The 20,572-nt window shown below is 44.1% G+C and overlaps 1 protein-coding gene across 1 annotated transcript in view; it reads left to right on the forward strand.

Moving 5' to 3' along the window:
- Nucleotides 1-20,572, forward strand: part of SPATA13 (spermatogenesis associated 13) — a 144,735-nt gene that overhangs the window by 72,031 nt on the left and 52,132 nt on the right. Inside the window, exon 2 of the mRNA XM_061170935.1 lies at nt 896-2,488. Within this exon, the coding sequence (XP_061026918.1) occupies nt 896-2,488 (1,593 nt within the window). The remainder of the gene's footprint in view (nt 1-895; nt 2,489-20,572) is intronic.

Below are 20,572 nucleotides of genomic sequence, written 5' to 3' on the forward strand. Positions count from 1 at the left end.
GCTAGCCCTTGAGGGCTGATGGGCAAAGGCCAAGGGAGCAGCATTTGCACCTGGGGGAGAGCACAGACGCAGGCGTGCGGTGGGCTTCTGGGTCTGAGGGAGCAAGGCAGACGGTGCGGGTATTTGTTTAATTTGAATTTCTGTGTCTGAATTTCTAATGTTTCAGTATTATCCTCACCTCCATTCCCCAGCCAGTTAGAGGCCCTTCTAATGCGGTTTCCTTCACAGAGCCTGACCTGAGGCCACCTCAGTGTGGTCCCTCCTGCTCTTGTGGCCCTGTGGCGCTTTGTAGCTCTGCCATTAGAGTTTTGGGGTATTTTGTAGACAACATGCAGCTAAAAGTGTCTTGGTCTCCATCACAACTCATCCTTGCCTGAGGCCTCTTGTATACTAAGCACTCAGCCTCCTATGAGCTGCATTAAATTTAACCTAGTTCAGCGTTTCCCTGTGACACATTTTAAAATAGTGTTGGGTTTTGTGTGTGCGCATGTGTGTGTCTGAGATAACTGAAGATGTCTTCTATTTCGAATAAAGAGAAGACATAGTCTTGAATGATGCCTTGGCTTTTTCATTCTAGAAGTTTTTCAGAAGTTTACTTTAACGAGTTCCAGTGGATTTCAGGGTTTACCATCATATTGAATGCACAACCTATAATTATCTTTTTTTTAATGAATGCATAATTTGCATTCTTCCCTCTCATTTAATGCGAAATGAATTAGGAGAAAAAAGTGACATTTTAACTTAATTTAAAATAGGTTTTATGTGATCGGCCCTGTCAGGGGGCAGGCCTGGTTTTCTGTTAGCAGTTATTAAACAAAATAGATGAGCCCCCGTTGATAGAGGGAGGCTCTTCTGGGCGCAGACGGCTAACTCCCTGCTTTGTTTTCCGCTGCAGGCGGTGACCACGACCGCGGAGCCCGATGTGCACGGCAGGCGGGAAGGCCAGGCCGGCGGCCTCGGGGAGGAAGGCGTGCGCGCGGAGCCGGGGGACACGGAGGCGCGCGTGGGTCTGAACCGCGCTGCCCTGTGCCCGTGGGCTCCCGGCCCCCAGACCATGACCACGGCCCAGAACGGCCACAGGCGCGGAACTGCGGTCCCCGGTCCCATCTCTGATCCCAAAGACCCCGGCATGGTGACCTACCCGGCGTGTCGCCACGGCGGCTGCGGCGGCGCGGGCGCCCGGGAGGCGCGGCTCAGCCCGGCCCGCCTCCTGCGCCTCTTCTCCGCCGGCGCGAATAGGGCGCGCGCCGACCCCGAGCGGCCCCGGCCCGCCGGCCTCGTGGGCAGCTCCTCCACGTGGAACGCCCTGGCCTCCTTCCGGAAAATGGGGTCTTTCAAAAAACTGAAGACCTCGGTCCTCCAGGGAATTCAGAACCGGGAGGGATGGGACGCCGCCAAAGAGGGGGCCGAGGAACGCGACCTGGGCAAGGCGGTCCCCAACGGCGCGGCGGCCGGAGCCCCCGCGGGCAGGTGCCCCCCGGGGCCGGGCTTCGCGTCCGACGGCTCGGACCCCGAGGAGCCCGACGACGGCTTCGCGCGCGGCGCCCTCCGGTCCCGCAGCATCCGCCGCGCCTACGGCCTGGGGCGCATTCGCCTCCTGGACCCGGAGCCGCCCGCCCCGGAGCCCGCGGCGCGCGAGGCCCCGGCGCGGGAGCCCGAGAGGAACGGCGTCTGCCGGCGGAGCAAGAGTACGGACAGCCTGACCTTCCTCAAGAAGAGCTCCTTCCGGCGGAAGTCGGCCTCGCACCTGGCCGAGCTGCGGCGCGCGCCCGAGAGCCGGGGCCCGCGGAGGACGCTGAGCGGCTCGTCCGCCGACTCCGACAGCTCCGGCGGGGCCCCCGCGGGGCCCAGGCGCTGCAGGAGCCCGCTGCGGGCCCCAGACCTGGCCCGCGTGCTGCGGCTCGTGGGCGGCGGCGCGGCCGGCCGGCCGGGGGACCCCGGGGGCGCCCCGCCCGGGCCGCGGCCGCACAGCCGGCTGCACGACGACTACTCCCGCCGCGCGGTCGCCGGCCCCGAGCGCGGGCGGAGGGGCGCGGAGCCCCCGGACCCCGGCCTGGCGGGTGCTGGGGGCTCGGCCGGGGACGCAGCTGCCGGAGGTGCCGTTCCCCGCGCCTCCGGCTCTTCCTCCGGGCCCCCGGCCCGGGAGGTGTCGGACAGAGGCTCCAAGGAACCGGGCCCTGGCGACCGGTCTCCCGTGGAGCCCGAGCCTCCTCTCGGTCCTGCGAGGCCCACCACGCCCAAGCCCCCCAGTCCTCGGAGCCCCGACGCAGCACCTGCCAAGTGCCCCAACAGTGTCAGCGCGCTGTCCCTGAGTTCAGTGGACAGCGAGGAAAGGGCAGAGCGGCCCGTCCAGAGGGAGCAAGGTCCCGGGTCCTTACAGGATGCGCTGCAAACCGCCTGTGACCTGGGCAGTGAGAACAGCGGCGCCGGCAGCCACCCGCAGCAGAGCCTCGGAGGGGCGAACTGTCCAGAAGAAAGGACGGACGAGGTAAGGGCCGAGCGGGACATCCTTGGTGGCCCGCCACGTGACGGGTGCCTGTCACAGCGCCACCCTCCCTCCCTCCCCCCCTCCCCGGAGATGGCCCGTGGGCACAGCTGGTCCCTTCACTTGCCTGGAGGCCGGGGTCCTGAGCTGATTCTCTTGCACTCACGATTATTCTTGTTAAGTTGCTGTTTACCAGGTTCAGGAGTAATCTTTCTCTGTTCTGAAATGAATTGCTGTTGTGTGAAACTCCTTGAGATGGCATTTACCGTACAATTCCTTCAGAAGACAGGTGCCGCAGCCATGTGCTAGATTTGGGGAGAAAAGTTGAAAACATCCCTTTTGTACTCCATGCAGCTAGCTGATAGGGGCTCTCAAAATCTTGATTTTTGAATCATTTTTTTTTTATTACCCAGAGCTTTCTTCTCTTTCTACTTTAAAGTGTTTCCATATCCTTTCCAACAGAGTTCATATAAATGAGATTCTTTATGAAGAAACCATTACATATTCTAAGTCTGCTTTATTTCCCGGGAGTGAATTAGAAACATGCAGTTTGATACCTGTCAACGCCTGAGTGATGATGGTTCAAAGGAATTTTTATGATGGTTATTGTACTTATTTTTATTTATTTTTTACTGGTAACTACATACTTTAATTTAAAAATAGCCTATTTATGTAAAGTAGCATGGATTTATTTTTAGAGTAGAACATAAGCATTTCATGAATTGAATTCACTAATAACTGTCAAGGCTCCAAGAGCAAAGGTCTTTTCATATCCTGTCAAGAATCCGGGCAACCTTACTGTGTAATTTTCACTTTATAAATGCATTCAGTAATGGTCCCTTACAGAGCTGAGAGCCGAGGAGATGCATGCATGTGTCCATATTGCAAATTGTTCTCTCCGTAAGTTCCTAGATTATATCACAGGTATAAATTGGTGCTTGCAACGGTTGCTTCCCACTGATCCCCAGAGAGGACCTCAGTTTTGCCTTGCTGCCTGCAGATGAGTAATGATACAGCAAACTTGGAAGCCAAGGCAGCCTCTGGACTGTTTTTAACCTTTGTTTTGCAGGGAGCCTTAGAAGGTAGAGCCTACCACAGATCACTTTCAGGAGATCTAAATCTGCCTCATGGGTCGCTGGGTAGCCAGAGAAGGGAGGCTGCCTCACTTTTTCTGGATCTGGGTTTGCATGGAGACCTCGGGCGGCCAGTCTGTCTTCCAGAGGTCCTGTATGTTGATGACCACTTGCTCATTTGCATATTTCCAAAGAAGTCCATGGAACAGTTGTAAGGACACGAGACTAGGTGTCAGCCGTGGGAAGGAGTCCCGACTCTGCTCTGGTTTGTGTTATGGATCAAGGCCTGAGCCGGTCTGGGCTTCACCTCTCCCTGGATGATGAGATGAAGTGTAATTCCTTACACCAAGCACCCCGTCCTGCCATACTGATGGTTCAGGACACCCCCCTCCTCCTTCAAAAGAGGGATTTGCCTAGTTCTAGAGGGTTCTTTATGCTTAAGGTGGAGATTTTATATTCTGCTTAACAAAATCAGTAAAAAAAAAAAAAAAAAAATCATTAAAATATTTTATTCCTGAGCACGTATTAACTGAATATATTCAAGAGTTAAGTTTCTAACTTAGTTACTTCCCAGGGTAATTTTTGACCATTATATACTTTTACATGCATATTTGCTGTTCGTAGTTTATATCATTTAGTTTCTACCCACAAGGGATCACCGAAGAGAGAAAGCAGAAAGACACAAGTTATTAATAGTGCATGCATGTTGATAATTCTACGGATTTTCTTTAAGATATTCATTACATTTTTAGGTTGCATTCATTTCCGCAAAATTCTCATGTAGCACATCAAGCTTCCTCTTGTGCTTTTAGAGTAAATGTCAGAAAGAGAAAATATAGTGATGATTTTGCCCAGTTTGCATTGTATATATTGGTAATCTTTAGTGTTACTTGCAGAGAAGTACTTGCAAAATATAATATGAAACGTCCTCTTTTATCTTGACATTTAGAAACAAAGTACAAACAAAATGAAGCAAACCAAAACAAACCAAAAAGCACCTTGCAAAATGCAACAGTTCCAACCTTCATGGGTTAGAAGCAGTATTTATCAGTCTTATATAGCCTCCCATAAAACTAAATGACAGTCTTCACTATATTTTAATGTACACTGTTATTTATTTTTTAATTTATTGATAGTATGGTTCCACCTATATGTTTAAAGCTATTTTGAGCTGTGGTTATGGTTGAATTTTAAAAAGTTGAAACCTGTGTATATTAAGATGTTATTTAAGATGCATATGCCTCATGAAATTTTCAATAAGGGAGAATAATTTTTTTAATTTAGAATCATTTATTTGTAACATACTATAAAAGGGGCAAAATCTTTGAAAAACTGCATGCTGTTTAACAAGACTGTGTCCAAAAATAGCCTCCTTAGCGTTGTACTCCTGCCACCTAGTGGTAAACTGTGTTGTAACAACGATGATCTGGGGAATGAGACTGAAGTTGTTACTTGGTTGTGAAATGCAGCTGAGCATTTATACCTGTTCCCCTATAAAGGTGCAGACACAGGGGTTTAGTGTCGCTGCTGGTGTTCCTACAGAGTCACACAGTAACTCACTGGCTGAATTAGGTCAGCGGGAGGGGGCCCTGTCCTTAGTCCTGCGGTATGGATGCCCTAGTTCCTGGTGGTGCTGAAATCTACCATAGATGAAGCTCTTTTAAGTGATGAGAATCCATTGTAACTCCTTTACAGGGAGCTTAAGTCTTCTTTTGGTAAACGTTTCTAGTTTGGTTGGGGTCCCAGCTCTGCCTTCCAAAGATGCCAAACGTTAGGCAAGCCCTTGAACTTCTCAAAGCTAGAATGTGGAAGAGCTTTCTCTGCCTTGGAGGTTTGTAAGAACCAAGGAAATTATGTGGTAAACACTCAGCCCAGTGCTTCACACTGGCTGACGTTGTCTGGTGTTCACTATCCATTTAATGATTTTTCCATCCTAGATTGACCTGACTTCTTCAGACAGTGGCCAGTTAAGGTCAGTTTTTTCCAAAACTGGTTGTTAACACTCACCGTGTTACAGGCTTCTGGAGGATTGTGAGATTTATATGTTTATTCAGTAACACGTCACATCAAATTGTGGAGTACCTCCCAGGTGTAAGACACTCAGGTGTAGCTCTAAGGAATAGTGGGTGATGTCGAGGAAGATTATTGATGACCCAAGATGTATCTAAATCATAGTAGAACATGCAGAATGGATTAAATTCCTCAAAAGAGGTAAAACCATGATGCTGTGGGATTTCACAAGAGTTGTAGTTCTTACCCACGTACCAAATCAAGGAAAGCTTAATAGGGGTGATCGCATCTGATTTGAAGAAGGTGAGATTTCTGCAGGTAGTTACGGAGAGGAAGGTGGGGCATTTCAGTGGTCAGATGTACAGCGATTTTATGTGATTTGAGAGAACAGGATGTAACAGTTTGATCTGGTGTTGCGGAACCATCCCAGTTAAGCTGAAATTGTTAGGTTCAGATCATGGACTCTTGGATTCCAGATAGTCTATACGTTACTTGGTAAGCATTGAGGAATCAAAGATGTTTCTGAATAGAGTAAGCCAAGCCTTACAGTTGGCTCCAGCACTCAAATGTTTGAGGGTCTTGTAGCTTTCTTCCTCAGGGACTTGTGCCCTCAAAATCGTCGGAAGCCCTCGCAGTTCGCAGCCTTATGCAGTTGAGACGATTTGAGCGCTGCACTGGGAGACTTTAGTTCTGTGGGATGCACAGTGTCATTCCTGCCTGGGGCTTCCACCCGCCAAGGTCACCATCCCCGCCCGGCGCTGTCCGGCCTGGGCGCCTGGGGACTTCATGTGCTCCGCCGGCCCCCGCCCCTGGACCACTGCCCGCTTTTTGCTGCTGCCTCTGAAAAAGGAGGGGATTTCTGTGGCATTACCAGGTACACTGTCACTAAAATAAAGCCTCTCTCTAGCTTCTAGTACTGGAATAATCAATCCAGTAGGTGAGTAGGAGCTAAATCAGGCCTATTTTCAGCGTGGATTAGGAACTCTGGAACTTTATGATGATCACGAGGGGTACTTCATACATAATGATGGTTCTGAGGTACTGGTTTTTTCTGTAATTTAATCAGAGACACCGAAATATTGCATAATTTTGACTCTTTGCAGATTACTTAGACATTATTCTCCAGGTTACTTAAATAGGTAGTTGGGAGATTTAAACAGTTCTGCTAGAGGTTAGAATTATCCACAGCTGTTTCACAGAGCCTAGAAATTCCAGAAAGATGAGGTTGCCTACATAGAGATAAATGTAGTGACCCTAGAAAACCTGCCCAAGATTTTTAGGAGCTTTATTGAGGTATAATTTTCATGACAAAATTCACCAATTGTAGGTATACCTATATACCTGCGCAAGAGCCTAGTTTTTATAGAAATTACTGTAATAACCATTTGTAATCAAGTATAAATGATATGCTATATCATATTTGCTATGAATTTTAAGCTTTCTAAAGTATATGAAATTCTTAAAAGAAATGGTATGAACCAGTATCACAGTGTATTTATCAAAATTTTAGTATTTTTGCTTATTTGGTGCCTTGTTTTAATTTGTGCGTAACAAAGGCATAATAAGGCCTTAATGAAGTTATGAAATGTAGAAAAGTAGTGTCAGTATTCTTCAGGGGAAATTTGAGCCTGATGATTAAGAAACTGATGGCAGTATATATGTTTTTCTCCTGTTCTGTTTTTCTCATCTTAAGCTTCCCTATGATAATCAAGAGGAAAGAGTGTCCAGGGTTGGGAATTACTTTTCATTTGGCCCGGTGACACATTTTCACGTTGATGTGTCTGCCATGACCGTCAGAAGGAAGGCCGTAGGCATGAATCGACAGAAGAACATCAGCACAGTTTGTCACACGTCCCTGTATAAACCGACTGTTACCTCTGTTTCTCCCACCAGGGACAGTGTGAGGACACAAGGATGATTAGAACACTCCATTCACTCCGGAAGAGCACAGGGAAGCTGAGGGCAGGACTTCAGGGGGTCGCCCCTGGTTCAGGAATGGGGGGGGAGCCCCAGGATTGGTTGCCAGCCAGCGATGCCAGTGTTCCTGAGTGGTGGGGAGGCTCTCTGGTGTGGAATAGTCGGGCTTTGTGGGAGGGCTGCCCGAGTTCAAGTCCTGGCTTTGCTGCTAACCAGCTGTACGTCCTTAAGAAAAATACTTGACCTATTTAAGCCTCATTTCTTTAAAAATGCAGGTAATAATACCTATCAGGAGTAAATGAAATAATGCATATAAGATACATACCACAGTGCCTGGAACATAGTAGAATATTATTAAGCTTAATATCATTATTATTAATCTTATTAGTTTATCTTATCATATTATATACTATATTATTATATTACATATAATATTATATATATTATTAAACAATATTATAAAAATTATATTAATTTTAAAATTAAAATATCACTATTACATATTATATATTATAATTAAAATTATACTATTGGTTATTAGTAATCATTAATATTAACAATAAAGCATAAATATTAGTTTTTATCATATTCATTGTTGGTTAAAATTGCTGCCTTTGGTCAGACCCTTCAGTACAAACCAGTTAAATTCTGCAAATTACTTCCCATCTTGTAGCCAGAGTTTCTCACAGTTTGGAATCGGACCACCCAGGATGCAAGGTAAAGGCACAGGTCCTGAGCCCCACCTGGAGCTACTGAATCAGAAGCAGTAATCTGGACCTTTAACACTATACCAAGGGAAATATCTCAGGCACTGAAGCTTGAGACCTGCTGTCCAGGCCGAGGCTCCTCTAGGTACTAATATCCTGTATGTTAGGTTTGGGCATTTCTCTTCCACATCTACCCCCGCTAACTCTTGGTTTATTAGGAAAGAGAGGCATTAACCCCTGAAAGTGTTAAACATGACTTGTAATCCTGGTTTTTTCATTGAACTCTATTAACTGGATACGAATCTCTATAGAGTACAAACAGCAGTTCCCCAGGAATGAAATTAAAACCTTTCAAGCAAGAAATAAATGGTGGAATAAAGCATTTGGTCTAAAATATGTTGACCAGAAATTGCTACACCCTCTACTGGGGACTGGAGTTTTACCAACTCCCTTTGAAACTTTAACAATGTCATTGGCTCTTACAACTAAAAGTATCAATAGCAACCGCTCATGTTTATCTGATGGTTTTTCAGTGAATAAAGATCCTTCTCGACCACCCTGTCAAGGAGGTCAACATTTTTGGATTTGGATTTTTGTTTTTAAACAGTGAATAAACTGAGGCCTGGAAAGGTTACAGGCCCCTCCCAAGCCCCGCAGTGGAGCTGGAGCCAGGCCTTTGATGGGGACCAAGGCCCAGGGGAAGTGTCTGCTGTGTGCAGACAAATTCTAACCGTTTGCTGGTTTCCTGATCTTTGGTGGAATCTCTTCATCTTCCTTATCTGTAAAACAGAATTTAAAGTGTCCACTGCAAGGCTTTTAAGATTCAATGAGATGGGATCGGCAAATGCCAATTTTCAAACGCCGGTGTCATCGCTGCCCAGTGCGTTTCCTCTCCGTTTCCTCTTTTGACTCTGAGTCCAGCATCCCTTCCCCGGAGCTCGGGCCACCGCCTGCCACAGCTGGCCGCTGCCCGGAGCAGAGTCCTTCCTCTTGATTTTCCGGGTGGGGTTCGGCAGCTTCGGGTGGGCTGGGCAGCTCACTGAGGACCTTCATTCAGTCCCTCTTCTGGCAGTTTGGTGGGTCACCCGATGGCACAGGACAGGAAGCCACTGTGGACAGTGGAGGGGCTGTGACTCCAGGGCCAGAGCCCTGTCGTGCCTGGAAGGGCAGAGCCTCGGGCGGGGAGCCTTAGACGCAGTGCGTGACTGATCCAGTCCCTAACACACAGTATAAATGTTTTATATATTTACTTAGAGCAGGTTCCGTTGTAAGTCTGGATTTGTTTCTTCTCTTTCTGAAGTATAAATTATTCATCTGTAATTCTTTTACTGCGGGTTTTGAACTAAACATACTCGATCTTTTGCAGCATCGCGCGTTCGATTCTCGAGGAGCACCTTGGTGCCGCCTTGAGGAGCACCTTGGTGCCTTCCTTCCCTCCGGGGTGGCCCCTGTTCCCACAGCCCCAGGAGCTCTACCCAGAGCGCCCTGGGGACCAGCAGATCTAATCAGGCTCGGGGTTTACTTGACTCCTCAGGTTCATGGGCTGGACCCTTTCAAGTGTAAAGGAGTTGGTGACAGAGTGTATCTGACGTCAGTGAGTGTTGCCGAAAGGAGCAGCGGGTCCCCTCGAAGCCCTCACTCCTCTGACTTCCCTCTGGAGTGCTTTTCCCACCCTCCCGTCACCACGCCCTCGTCATCCACTGCCTCCTGTCATTGCGTGCTGGGCCCCTTTCTCCTCCCAATGCAGCGATGCTTCCCGCTGAGCCTAAACTATGGAAAAGAGATGTTTGAAAAGGCCTAAATCTTTCCTTTTACACTCTGTCACCAGCAGAGGAAACTTGTTGGTTAGAAAAGATGCATTACTTTGCTCCTCACGTGTCTGGTACCAAATAGGAGACTTTATTTTATTTTTATTTTTATTTCATTTATTTATTTTTGGCTGTGTTGGGTCTTTGTTGCTGCACGCGGGCTTTCTCTAGTTGCGGCAAGCGGGGGCTACTCTTCGTTGCGGTGCGTGGGCTTCTCTCTGCGGTGGCTTCTCTAGTTGCGGAGCACGGGCTCTAGGCGCGCTGGCTTCAGTAGTTGTGGCACGTGGGCTCAGTAGTTGTGGCTCACGAGCTCTAGAGCGCAGGCTCAGTAGTTGTAGCGCACAGGCTTAGTTGCTCCGCGGCATGTGGGATCTTCCCGGACCAGGGCTCGAATCTGTGTCTGCTGCATTGGCAGGCGGATTCTTAACCACTGTGCCACCAGGGAAGTCCCAAATAGGAGACTTTAAAACAGGATTGTCGACAATGGGGGAAAGAAAATTGAAGTCAGCTTGTTTCCAGGGTACATGGAATTCAAATCGGTTATGAAAGAGACAGGAATGGGATGGTTGATTTCCTGATCTAAGATATTGTTTTAGGTTTTGAGATATTTAGTTATCCTCAAGTGATAACTTAAGTTCATTTTTATAAAATCACGTATAAATGTAGGGTGAGGGCAGCTTCCTTGCCACCCAGAACTGCTCACTTATTTGCTCCTTTGTCCACCAGTCACCCATTCATCCCTTGACCCATTCATGAAGCTTCTTAAACTGCCAGTTTCCCAGGCTGCAGACTCTGGGGATGTGACGATGGTATTGGATAATTTGGAAAGAATGTAAGTAGCTGCTGTCATGTGACACCCAGATAAATAAATCAAGGCTATAAAAATATTGCAGTGGTTTTAACAGAGGCACAGGAAAGAGAGCTCAGAGCCCAGGGGAATTTATGAAGTTTTCCTGCAGGAGGTGATATTTCAACTGAATGCTGAAGGATAAAATTTCCAGATTGACAGGGGCAAAAAGGTATCGTAGGGGGAGCAGCCTTTCCCTCATTTCCAGTTGCCTCAGGTAGCGTGTGGCAAAGGCGAGTTGCGTGGTGTGGCTGGTGAATAACTGCGTGTGGAGACGGAGCTGGAAAGGCACATCGGATGAGGTTCTGAATGACCCTGGGTTCGTTTTGGGTGACGGCCAGCCACGATCTGATGTGTGTTTTAGTGGTAGGATGGAGAGTGGGTTGGAGACAAGGAAGCGTTAGGGGACTGTTCCATGGGGCGTGATGGACTAGATTCCTCCCGAGATTAACTGTAGCTGTGGCTGGGGAGGGAGAGGGAAGCGTTGAGGGGCGCCCAGCGTGGGGCGACTGGGCACCCGGGATCTCATCCGCTAGAACACAGAGGCGCTCATGACTGTGAAGATGCTATTCTGCCTTCTACTCCAGTGGCCCTTAGTTTCCTTGATTCTAAAGGCATTCTGGGCTGTTGATTTGCATATTTGTCCTGACAACCGTGGCTTGAAATGCGTTGATGCCGGGAACACAGACATCAGCCTTCGTTGTCCTCCACAGAGAGCAAGCTGGGCCCTGCTTCCCCTTCTCCTTTCCCCCTCACAGATACCAAAATCCACGAACGCTCAAGTGCCTTACATACAATGGTGTATTATTTGCATATAACCTACTCACATTCTCCCATATACTTTAAATCATCTCTAGATAACTTTTTTTTTTTTTTTTTTGGCCATGCCATGCAGCAAGCGGGATCTTAGTTCCCTGACCAGGGATCAAACCCACGCCCCTTGCAGTGGAAGCTCGGAGTCTTAACCACTGGACCACCAGGGAAGTCCCTTTCCCCCTCCTCCTGATTCCTCTCTCTCTCTGTACAAAGGAAGTCAAACAGCATTAACAAAGTCTCATGTTCAAAAAGGTTTAGACCCAGCAAGGATCTCATTCAGATTTGACGGAGAAATTAAAACCTTTACAGACAAGCAAAAGCTAAGAGAATTCAGCACCACCAAACCAGCTTTACAACAAATGCTAAAAAACCTTTACAGATAAGCAAAACCTAAGAGAATTCAGCACCACCAAACCAGCTTTACAACAAATGCTAAAGGAACTTCTCTAGGCAGGAAACACAAGAGAAGGAAAACACCTACAATAACAAACCCAAAACAATTAAGAAAATGGTAATAGGAACATACATATCAATAATTACCTTAAATGTAAATGGATTAAATGCTCCAAGCAAAAGACATAGACTGACTGAATGGATATAAAAACAAGACCCATATATAAGCTGTCTACAAGAGACCCATTTCAGACCTAGGGATACATACAGACTGAAAGTGAGGGGATGGAAAAAGATACTACATACAAATGGAAATCAAAAGAAAGCTGGAATAGTAATTCTCATATCAGACAAAATAGACTTTAAAATAAAGACTATTACAAGAGACAAAGAAGGACACTACATAATGATCAAGGCATCAGTCCAAGAAGAAGATATAACAATTGTGAATATTTATGCACCCAACATAGGAGCACCTCAATGCATAAGGCAAATGCTAACAGCCATAAAAGGGGAAATCGACAGTAACACAATCATAGTAGGGGACTTTAATACCCCTGTTTCACCAATGGACAGGTCATCCAAAATGAAAATAAATAAGGAAACACAAGCTTTAAATGATACATTAAACACGATGGACTTAATTGATATTTATAGGACATTCCATCCAAAAACAGCAGAATACACTTTCTTTTCAAGTGCTCATGGAACATTCTCCAGGATAGATCATATTTTGGTTCACAAATCAAGCCTTGGTAAATTTAAGAAAATTGAAATCGTATCAAGTATCTTATCCAACCACAACGCTATGAGACTAGATATCAGTTACAGGAAAAAATCTGTAAAAAATGCAGACACATGGAGGCTAAACAATACACTACTTAATAACCAAGAGATCACTGAAGAAATCAAAGAGGAATCAAAAAATAACTAGAAACAAATGACAATGAAAACACGATGACCCAAAACCTATGGGATGCAGTAAAAGCAGTTCTAAGAGGGAAGTTTATAGCAATACAATCCTACCTCAAGAAACAAGAAAAATCTCAAACAACCTAACCTTACACCTAAAGCAATTAGAGAAAGAAGAACAAACAAAACCTAAAGTTAGTGTAAGGAAAGAAATCATAAAGATCAGAGCAGAAATAAATGAAATAGAAACAAAACAATAGCAAAGATCAATAAAACTAAAAGCTGGTTCTTTGAGAAGAAAAATAAAATTGAGAAACCTTTAGCCAGACTCATCAAGAAAAAGAGGGAGAGGACTCAATAAAATTAGAAATGAAAAAGGAGAAGTTACAATGGACACCGCAGAAATACAAAGCATCGTAAGAGACTACTACAAGCAACTCTATGCCAATAAAATGGACAACCTGGAAGAAATGGACAAACTCTTAAAAGGTATAACCTTCCAAGACTGAACCAGGAAGAAATATAAATATATAAACAGACAAACCACAAGTAATGAAATTGAAACTGTGGTTAAAAATCTTCCAACAAACAAAAGTCCAGGACCAGATGGCTTCATAGGCGAATTCTATCAAACATTTAGAGAAGAGCTAACACCTATCCTTCTCAAACTCTTCCAAAATATAGCAGAGGGAGGAACACTCCCAAACTCATTCTACAAGGCCACCATCACCCTGATACCAAAACCAGACAAAGATACTACAAAAAAAGAAAATTACAGACCAATATCACTGATGAATATAGACGCAAAAATCCTCAACAAAATACTAGCAAACAGAATCCAACAGCACATTAAAAGGATCATACACCATGATCAAGTGGGATTTATCCCAGGGATGCAAGGATTCTTCAATATACGCAAATCAATCAATGTGATATACCGTATTAACAAATTGAAGAAGAAAAACTTCATGATCATCCTAATAGATGCAGAAAAAGCTTTTGACAAAATTCGACACCCATTTATGATTAAAAACTCTCCAGAAAGTGGGCATAGAGGGAACCTACCTCAACATAATAAAGGCCATATGCAACAAACCCACAGCAAACATCATTCTCAATGGTGAAAAACTGAAAGCATTTCCTCTAAGATCAGGAACAAGACAAGGATGTCCACTCTCACCACTATTACTCAACATAGTTTTGGAAGTCCTAGTGACAGCAATCAGAGAAGAAAAAGAAATAAAAGGAATACAAATTGCAAAAGAAGAAGTAAAACTGTCACTGTGGATGACATGATACTGTACATAGAGAATCCTAAAGATGCCACCAGAAAACTACTAGAGCTAATCAATGAATTTGGTAAAGTTGCAGGATACAAAATTAATGCACAGAAATCTCTTGCATTCCTATACACTAATGATGAAAAGGCTGAAAGAGAAATTAAGGAAACACTCCCATTTACCATTGCAACAAAAAGAATAAAATACCTAGGAATAAACCTACCTAGGTAGACAAAAGACCTGTATGCAGAAAACTATAAGACACTGATGAAAGAAATTAAAGATGATACAAACAGATGGAGAGATATACCATGTTCTTGGATTGGAAGAATCAGCATTGTGAAAATGACTATACTACCCAAACCAATCTACAGATTCAGTGCAATCCCTGTCAAATTACCAATGGCATTTTTTACAGAACTAGAACAAAAAAATCTTAAAATTTGTATGGAGACACAAAAGATTCCAAATAGCCAAAGGAGTCTTAAGGGAAAAAAACAGAGCTGGAGGAGTCAGACTCCCTGACTTCAGACTATACAACAAAGCTACAGTAATCAAGACTGTATGGTACTGGCACAAAAACAGAAATATAGGTCAATGGAATAGGATAGAAAGCCCAGAGATAAACCCACACACATATGGTCACCTTATCTTTGATAAAGGAGGCAAAGATATACAGTGGAGAAAAGACAGTCTATTCAATAAGTGGTGCTGAGAAAACTGGACAGCTACATGTAAAAGAATGAAATTAGAACACTCCCTAACACCATACACAAAAATAAACTCAAAATGGATTAGAGACCTAAATGTAAGACCAGACCCTATAAAACTCTTAGAGGAAAACATAGGAAGAAAACTCTTTGACATAAATCACAGCAAGATCTTTTTTGATCCATCTCCTAGAGCAATGGAAATAAAAATAAACAAATGGGACCTAATGAAACTTAAAAGTTTTTGCAAAGCAAAGAAACTACAAACAAGACGAAAAGCCAACCCTCAGAATGGGAGAAAATATTTGCAAACGAATCAAGGGACAAAGGATTAATCTCCAAAATATATAAACAGCTCATGCAGCTCAATTTTAAAAAAACAACCCAATCAAAAACTGGGCAGAAGACCTAAATAGACATTTCTCCAAAGAAGACATACAGATGGTCAAGAAGCATATGAAAAGCTGCTCAACATCACTAATTATTAGAGAAATGCAAATCAAAACTACAATGAGGTATCACCTCACACCAGTTAGAATGGGCATCATCAGAAAATCTACAAACAACAAACACTGGAGAGGGTGTGGAGAAAAGGGAACCCTCTTGCACTGTTGGTGGGAATGTAAATTGATACAGCCACTATGGAGAATAGTATGGAGGTTCCTTAAAAAACTAAAAATAGAATTACCATATGACCCAGCAATACCACTACTGGGCATATATGCTGAGAAAACCATAATTCAAAAAGACACATGCACCCCAATGTTCATTGCAGCACTGTTTACAATAGCCAGGTCATGGAAGCAATCTAAATGCCCATCGACAGACGAATGGATAAAGAAGATGTGGTACATATATATAATGGAATATTAGCCGTAAAAAGGAATGAAATTGGGTCATTTGTAGACATGTGGATGGATCTAGAGACTGTCATACAGAGTGAAGTAAGTCAGAAAGAGAAAAACAAATATCGTATATTAACGCATATTTGTGGAACCTAGAAAAATGATACAGATGAACTGGTTTGCGGGGCAGAAATAGAGACACAGATGTAGAGAACAAACGTATGGACCCCAAGGGGGGAAAGTGGCGGGTGGTGGTGTGATGAATTGGGAGATTGGGATTGACATATATACACTAATATGTATAAATTGGATGACTAATAAGAACCTGCTGTATAAAAAGAGTAGAAGTTTGAAAAAAAAAAAAAGATGTGGCACATATATACAATGGAATATTACTCAGCCATAAAAAGAAACGAAATTGAGTTATTTGTAGTAAAGTGGATGGACCTAGAGACTATCATACAGAATGAAGTAAGTCAGAAAGAGAAAAACATATACCGTATGCTAACACATATATATGGAATCTAAAAAAAAAACAAAAAGGTTCTGAAGAACCTAAGGGCAAGACAGGAATAAAGATGAAGACGTAGAGAATGGACTTGAGGACATGGGGAAGGGGAAGGGTAAGCTGGGACAAAGTGAGAGCGTGGCATGGACATATATACACTACCAAATGTAAAATAGCTAGCTAGTGGGAAGCAGCCGCATAGCACAGGGAGATCAGCTTGGTGCTTTGTGTCCACCTAGAGGGGTGGGATAGGGAGGCTGGGAGGGAGACGCAAGAGGGAGGAGATATGGGGATGTATGTATATGTATAGCTGATTCACTTTGTTATACAGCAGCAACTAACACACCATTGTAAAGCAATTATACTCCAGTAAAGATGTTAAAAAAAAAAAAAGGTTTAGAAAAACAGTGGGCTTCTGACATATTCAGCTCCAAAACATGGTTCTTGAATTTGGAATATTCAGTTGTCCTCAACCATTGAACAATTTCTAAAGAGGAAAGCAAGTTCATTTTTACAAAATCATGCTTTTTATTAATTGAAAGAAAAAAAGTTTGAGTAGACATCTCTATTCTTCAATATCTGTTTCAGATGAAATACATTTTAAGGTGGAGTCATTATGTGCATTTATTTCGTAATATGATGGTTTTAAACTGTCTCTTCACTTTTCATGAGTCCACACGTAAAAGAACAACCTACAATTCTATCATTTCTCTACCTGGATGTCAAACTAACATTGTGCTGCTGTTGATTCTGAGATGGTAGGATGGTGGGGTTTTAGTTAAGCCCAGAAATGGAATTCCAGTGAATGATTATTACAAAGGCGGGGGAGGGGGGACTTCCAGAGCCCAGATTTTTCATAGTTACAATTAAGGGTTTTTTTATGCTCGGAGAACTGGGCAATCAGTAGTAAATTAAGCGTCCGCATGTGCGTTAATGTTTGCATTTTTAATGAATTACCTATTCTGCTTGTCAAACAAGTTACAAAGGCCGTAGACTCACAAACTCATTTCAGCACATTTTATCATCAATTTTCCACATGTTAGGGCAACTGAAGTATCTGTTACCACCACTGTGCTCTCCAGGGAGACGAGAAGCATTAATTGCTTATGTATTTTAAATAAATGGCCTGAATCCAAGGGACAAGGCCACTGCTTTCCAGATTACAATAGTTTTGTTTCTCTCTCGGTTTTTTTTTTTTGAATTTTTAAAAGCTACGTCAAAATTACTGATGCACATATCATCCCATTCCATAAAAATCAGAACAGCTTTTGGCTGGCTATTTGCGTTTCATTTGCTGTTGGAATTCTAACAACCGCTAAAGATTCTTACAGCTTAGAACCTGGCATCTGAAATCACAGCTGCAGCACAGTGGTAAGAATGTAGAATGTAACCCAGCGTTCATAGCTGCTTTGCCTGTAGAAAAGCTGGGGAAGGAATAACCCAGTAAAGTACGTTCTACTTTCCCATCTCTTTCTTGCTCAGGCCCATCCAGAGCCAGGCTGAGTCCAAACCTGGGGCCTGAGAAGGGGAGAGACGAGTTGATGCCTGTCCCCTCCCAAGATGGCCCTGAACCGGAGAAGCCAGTGGCGGGTGGAGCTGAGCCAGGGAACAGGCATGGTTTTAAGGGGTCGTTCGCTAAGCGGAGGGCGTTTGGCCACTTAACTTATTTCAGAACCGAGTCAGCGGCTGCCCCTCCCTGCTCCTCCTTCCTTGGGCGTTTTCGCTCTTACAGAAGTCCCTCTTCAACACTGATTGTTCCTTATCTCACCTAAGTGATGTCAGAAAAGATCCACGACCCCCTGAAAGAGTTTGGGGTTTAGGTTAGGAAGCCTGTGTGGTAGGAGGTGTGTCCAGTGCGACTCACCTTCTGCCAGGATGATCCCCAACTCCTACCGCTAAGGACAGTAAGAGAAAAGGCAGCTGCGGAGAGAGAAAGGCTATTGCACTGCTTGTTCTAAAGACTAAAGACCAGAAACCAAGTAGGATTCAGTACATGAAACAAAACCGATTCTATTTGAGGTCCATGTGTGATGGGTGAAGGGAAAGTTTCGGGCTCGGAGGAGAAGAGAGAGCAGGAAGGGAGCAGAGGAGCCAGTGGAGGTGAGAGGCTGCGGGCGGGACCGGGGGGCGGGGGATGGAGGGGCTGCAGATGCGCTGTGCTCGCTGCCGGCAGGGGAAGGGGTCACAGGGCAGGTGGGCTGCACGTGGAGGGATGTGGGCGCGATGGAGCAGCCTCACGCCGTCTAGTGTTTTGGGAAGTTGCTGCAAAGGGTTTTCACCATAAACCATAAAACGCGTTGGCATTTTTCTTCCCTGCAGCTGCAAAGGGAGGGCTCATGTCTGTGGGCCTTGCAGAGATGACATCAAATGAGGTGCCCGAACTCTCTCCGTTCAGCCCATTGCCTGCTCTGTGACTGGCTTCTCAGCTCCAAAATGGGGGGCATAATGTCCTCCTGACTGATCTGAACATACAACTCTAGGTAGATGTGAAAGCAAGTTGATGACAATTTCAGATTTGTAGGTACAAATGTCTAGTTAAAAAATAAGCCCCAGGGGTGGACACAGTGGTGACGCTTGTCAACCCTGCTGTTCAGTAAATTTGAAAGTTGCTAAGAGAGTGACCCTAAAAGTTCAAAGGGGAAGAGAAAGTTCTTTTTCCTTCTTTTTTTGTATCTGTATGAGATGACAGACATTAACCAAACTTGCTGTGGTGATCATTTCACAACATATGTGAGTCAGATCGTTATGTTGCACACCATGAACTTAGACGGTGCTGTATGTCAATTCTATCTCAGTAACACTGGGGGAAAAATAATTTTTATGTAAATGTAAGATATTATCCCTTTGGTCTCAAAAGTAACCAAAAAAGGGAAAAAATTGTATTAGGGCTCAAACTTTTCTCTTTCTAAATGTGTAAATATGTCCTTGTTCTTGCCTTCAGCTTCTCAAAATATGGTAGTTGATCTGGGATCTTATGAGTTCCCTCCTCACGTAAATTCCTAGGACACGTGTTGGCAACACACCCCGTTCCCGGGACTCTCCCGAGCCGAATATAGCGGGCCTGCACGGGTGCTTTTTTATTATGACACATTCATGTTCACTTAAGGGAAATAAGGTAATGATGTGTAGCTCTAAACAGTGAGATGCTACTATTTTGATTTTATAATAGATAAGGTCTAAAATGTCATTTTCTGGAGTTGGAGCCCACCACTGGTCCCATAGGCTACTCTGAAGTGATATTATGTAAGCTAGGAGTTTTTTGTTTTTTTTTTTTAATTGGAGTACAGTTGATTTACAATGTTGTGTTAATATCTGTTGTACAGCAAAGTGAATCAGTTATACATATATATATTTACATTTTTTTAATATTCTTTTCCATTATGGTTTATCACATGATATTGAATATAGTTCCCTGTGCTATACAGTAGGACCTTGTTGTTTATCCATCCTGTATGTAGTAGTTTGCATCTGCTAATCCCAACCTCCCATTCCACCCCTCCCCCAACCCCCTCCCCCTTGGCAACCACAAGTCTGTTCTCTGTATCTGTGAGTCTGTTTCTGTTTCATAGATAGGTTCATTTGTGTCATATTTTATATTCCACATATAAGTGATATCATATGGTATTTGTCTTTCTCTTTCTGACTTCACTTAGTATGATAATCTCTGGGTCCATCCATGTTGCTGCAAATGGCATTATTTCATTCTTTTTTATGGCTGAGTAGTATGCCATTGTATATAGATACCACATCTTCTTTATCCATTCATTTGTTGATGGACATTTAGGTTGCTTCCATGTCTTGGCTATTGTGAATAGTGCTGCTATGAACATAGGGGTGCATGTATCTTTTTGAATTATAGTTGTCTGGATACATGCCCAGGAGTGGGATTGCTGGATCATATGATAAATCTATTTTTAGTTGTCTGAGGAACCTCCATACTGTTCTCCATAGTGGCTGCACCAACTTACATTCCCACCAACAGTGTAGCAGGGTTCCCTTTTCTCCACACCCTCTCCAGCATTTTAAACTAGAAGGTTTTAACTTATGTTCATCCAAGGACTACATCAATGGAAATCAGGAAGTGGGGATTTTATTATTTTCACTATTTTCTCACTAAAAGATAGCATTTCCTTCTATCATGAATGTAGGCATCAAACCAGAGCAATTTTAGCAACACCTGTGATACAATCACCATGGAAATCACAGATCTTTTTCACATCTTACGACAGTTTTTGCTGATATTCTTAAAATATCTCGTAGT

Source organism: Eubalaena glacialis, chromosome 16 (assembly GCF_028564815.1).
Source record: "Eubalaena glacialis isolate mEubGla1 chromosome 16, mEubGla1.1.hap2.+ XY, whole genome shotgun sequence".
NCBI classification, from domain to species: domain Eukaryota; kingdom Metazoa; phylum Chordata; class Mammalia; order Artiodactyla; family Balaenidae; genus Eubalaena; species Eubalaena glacialis.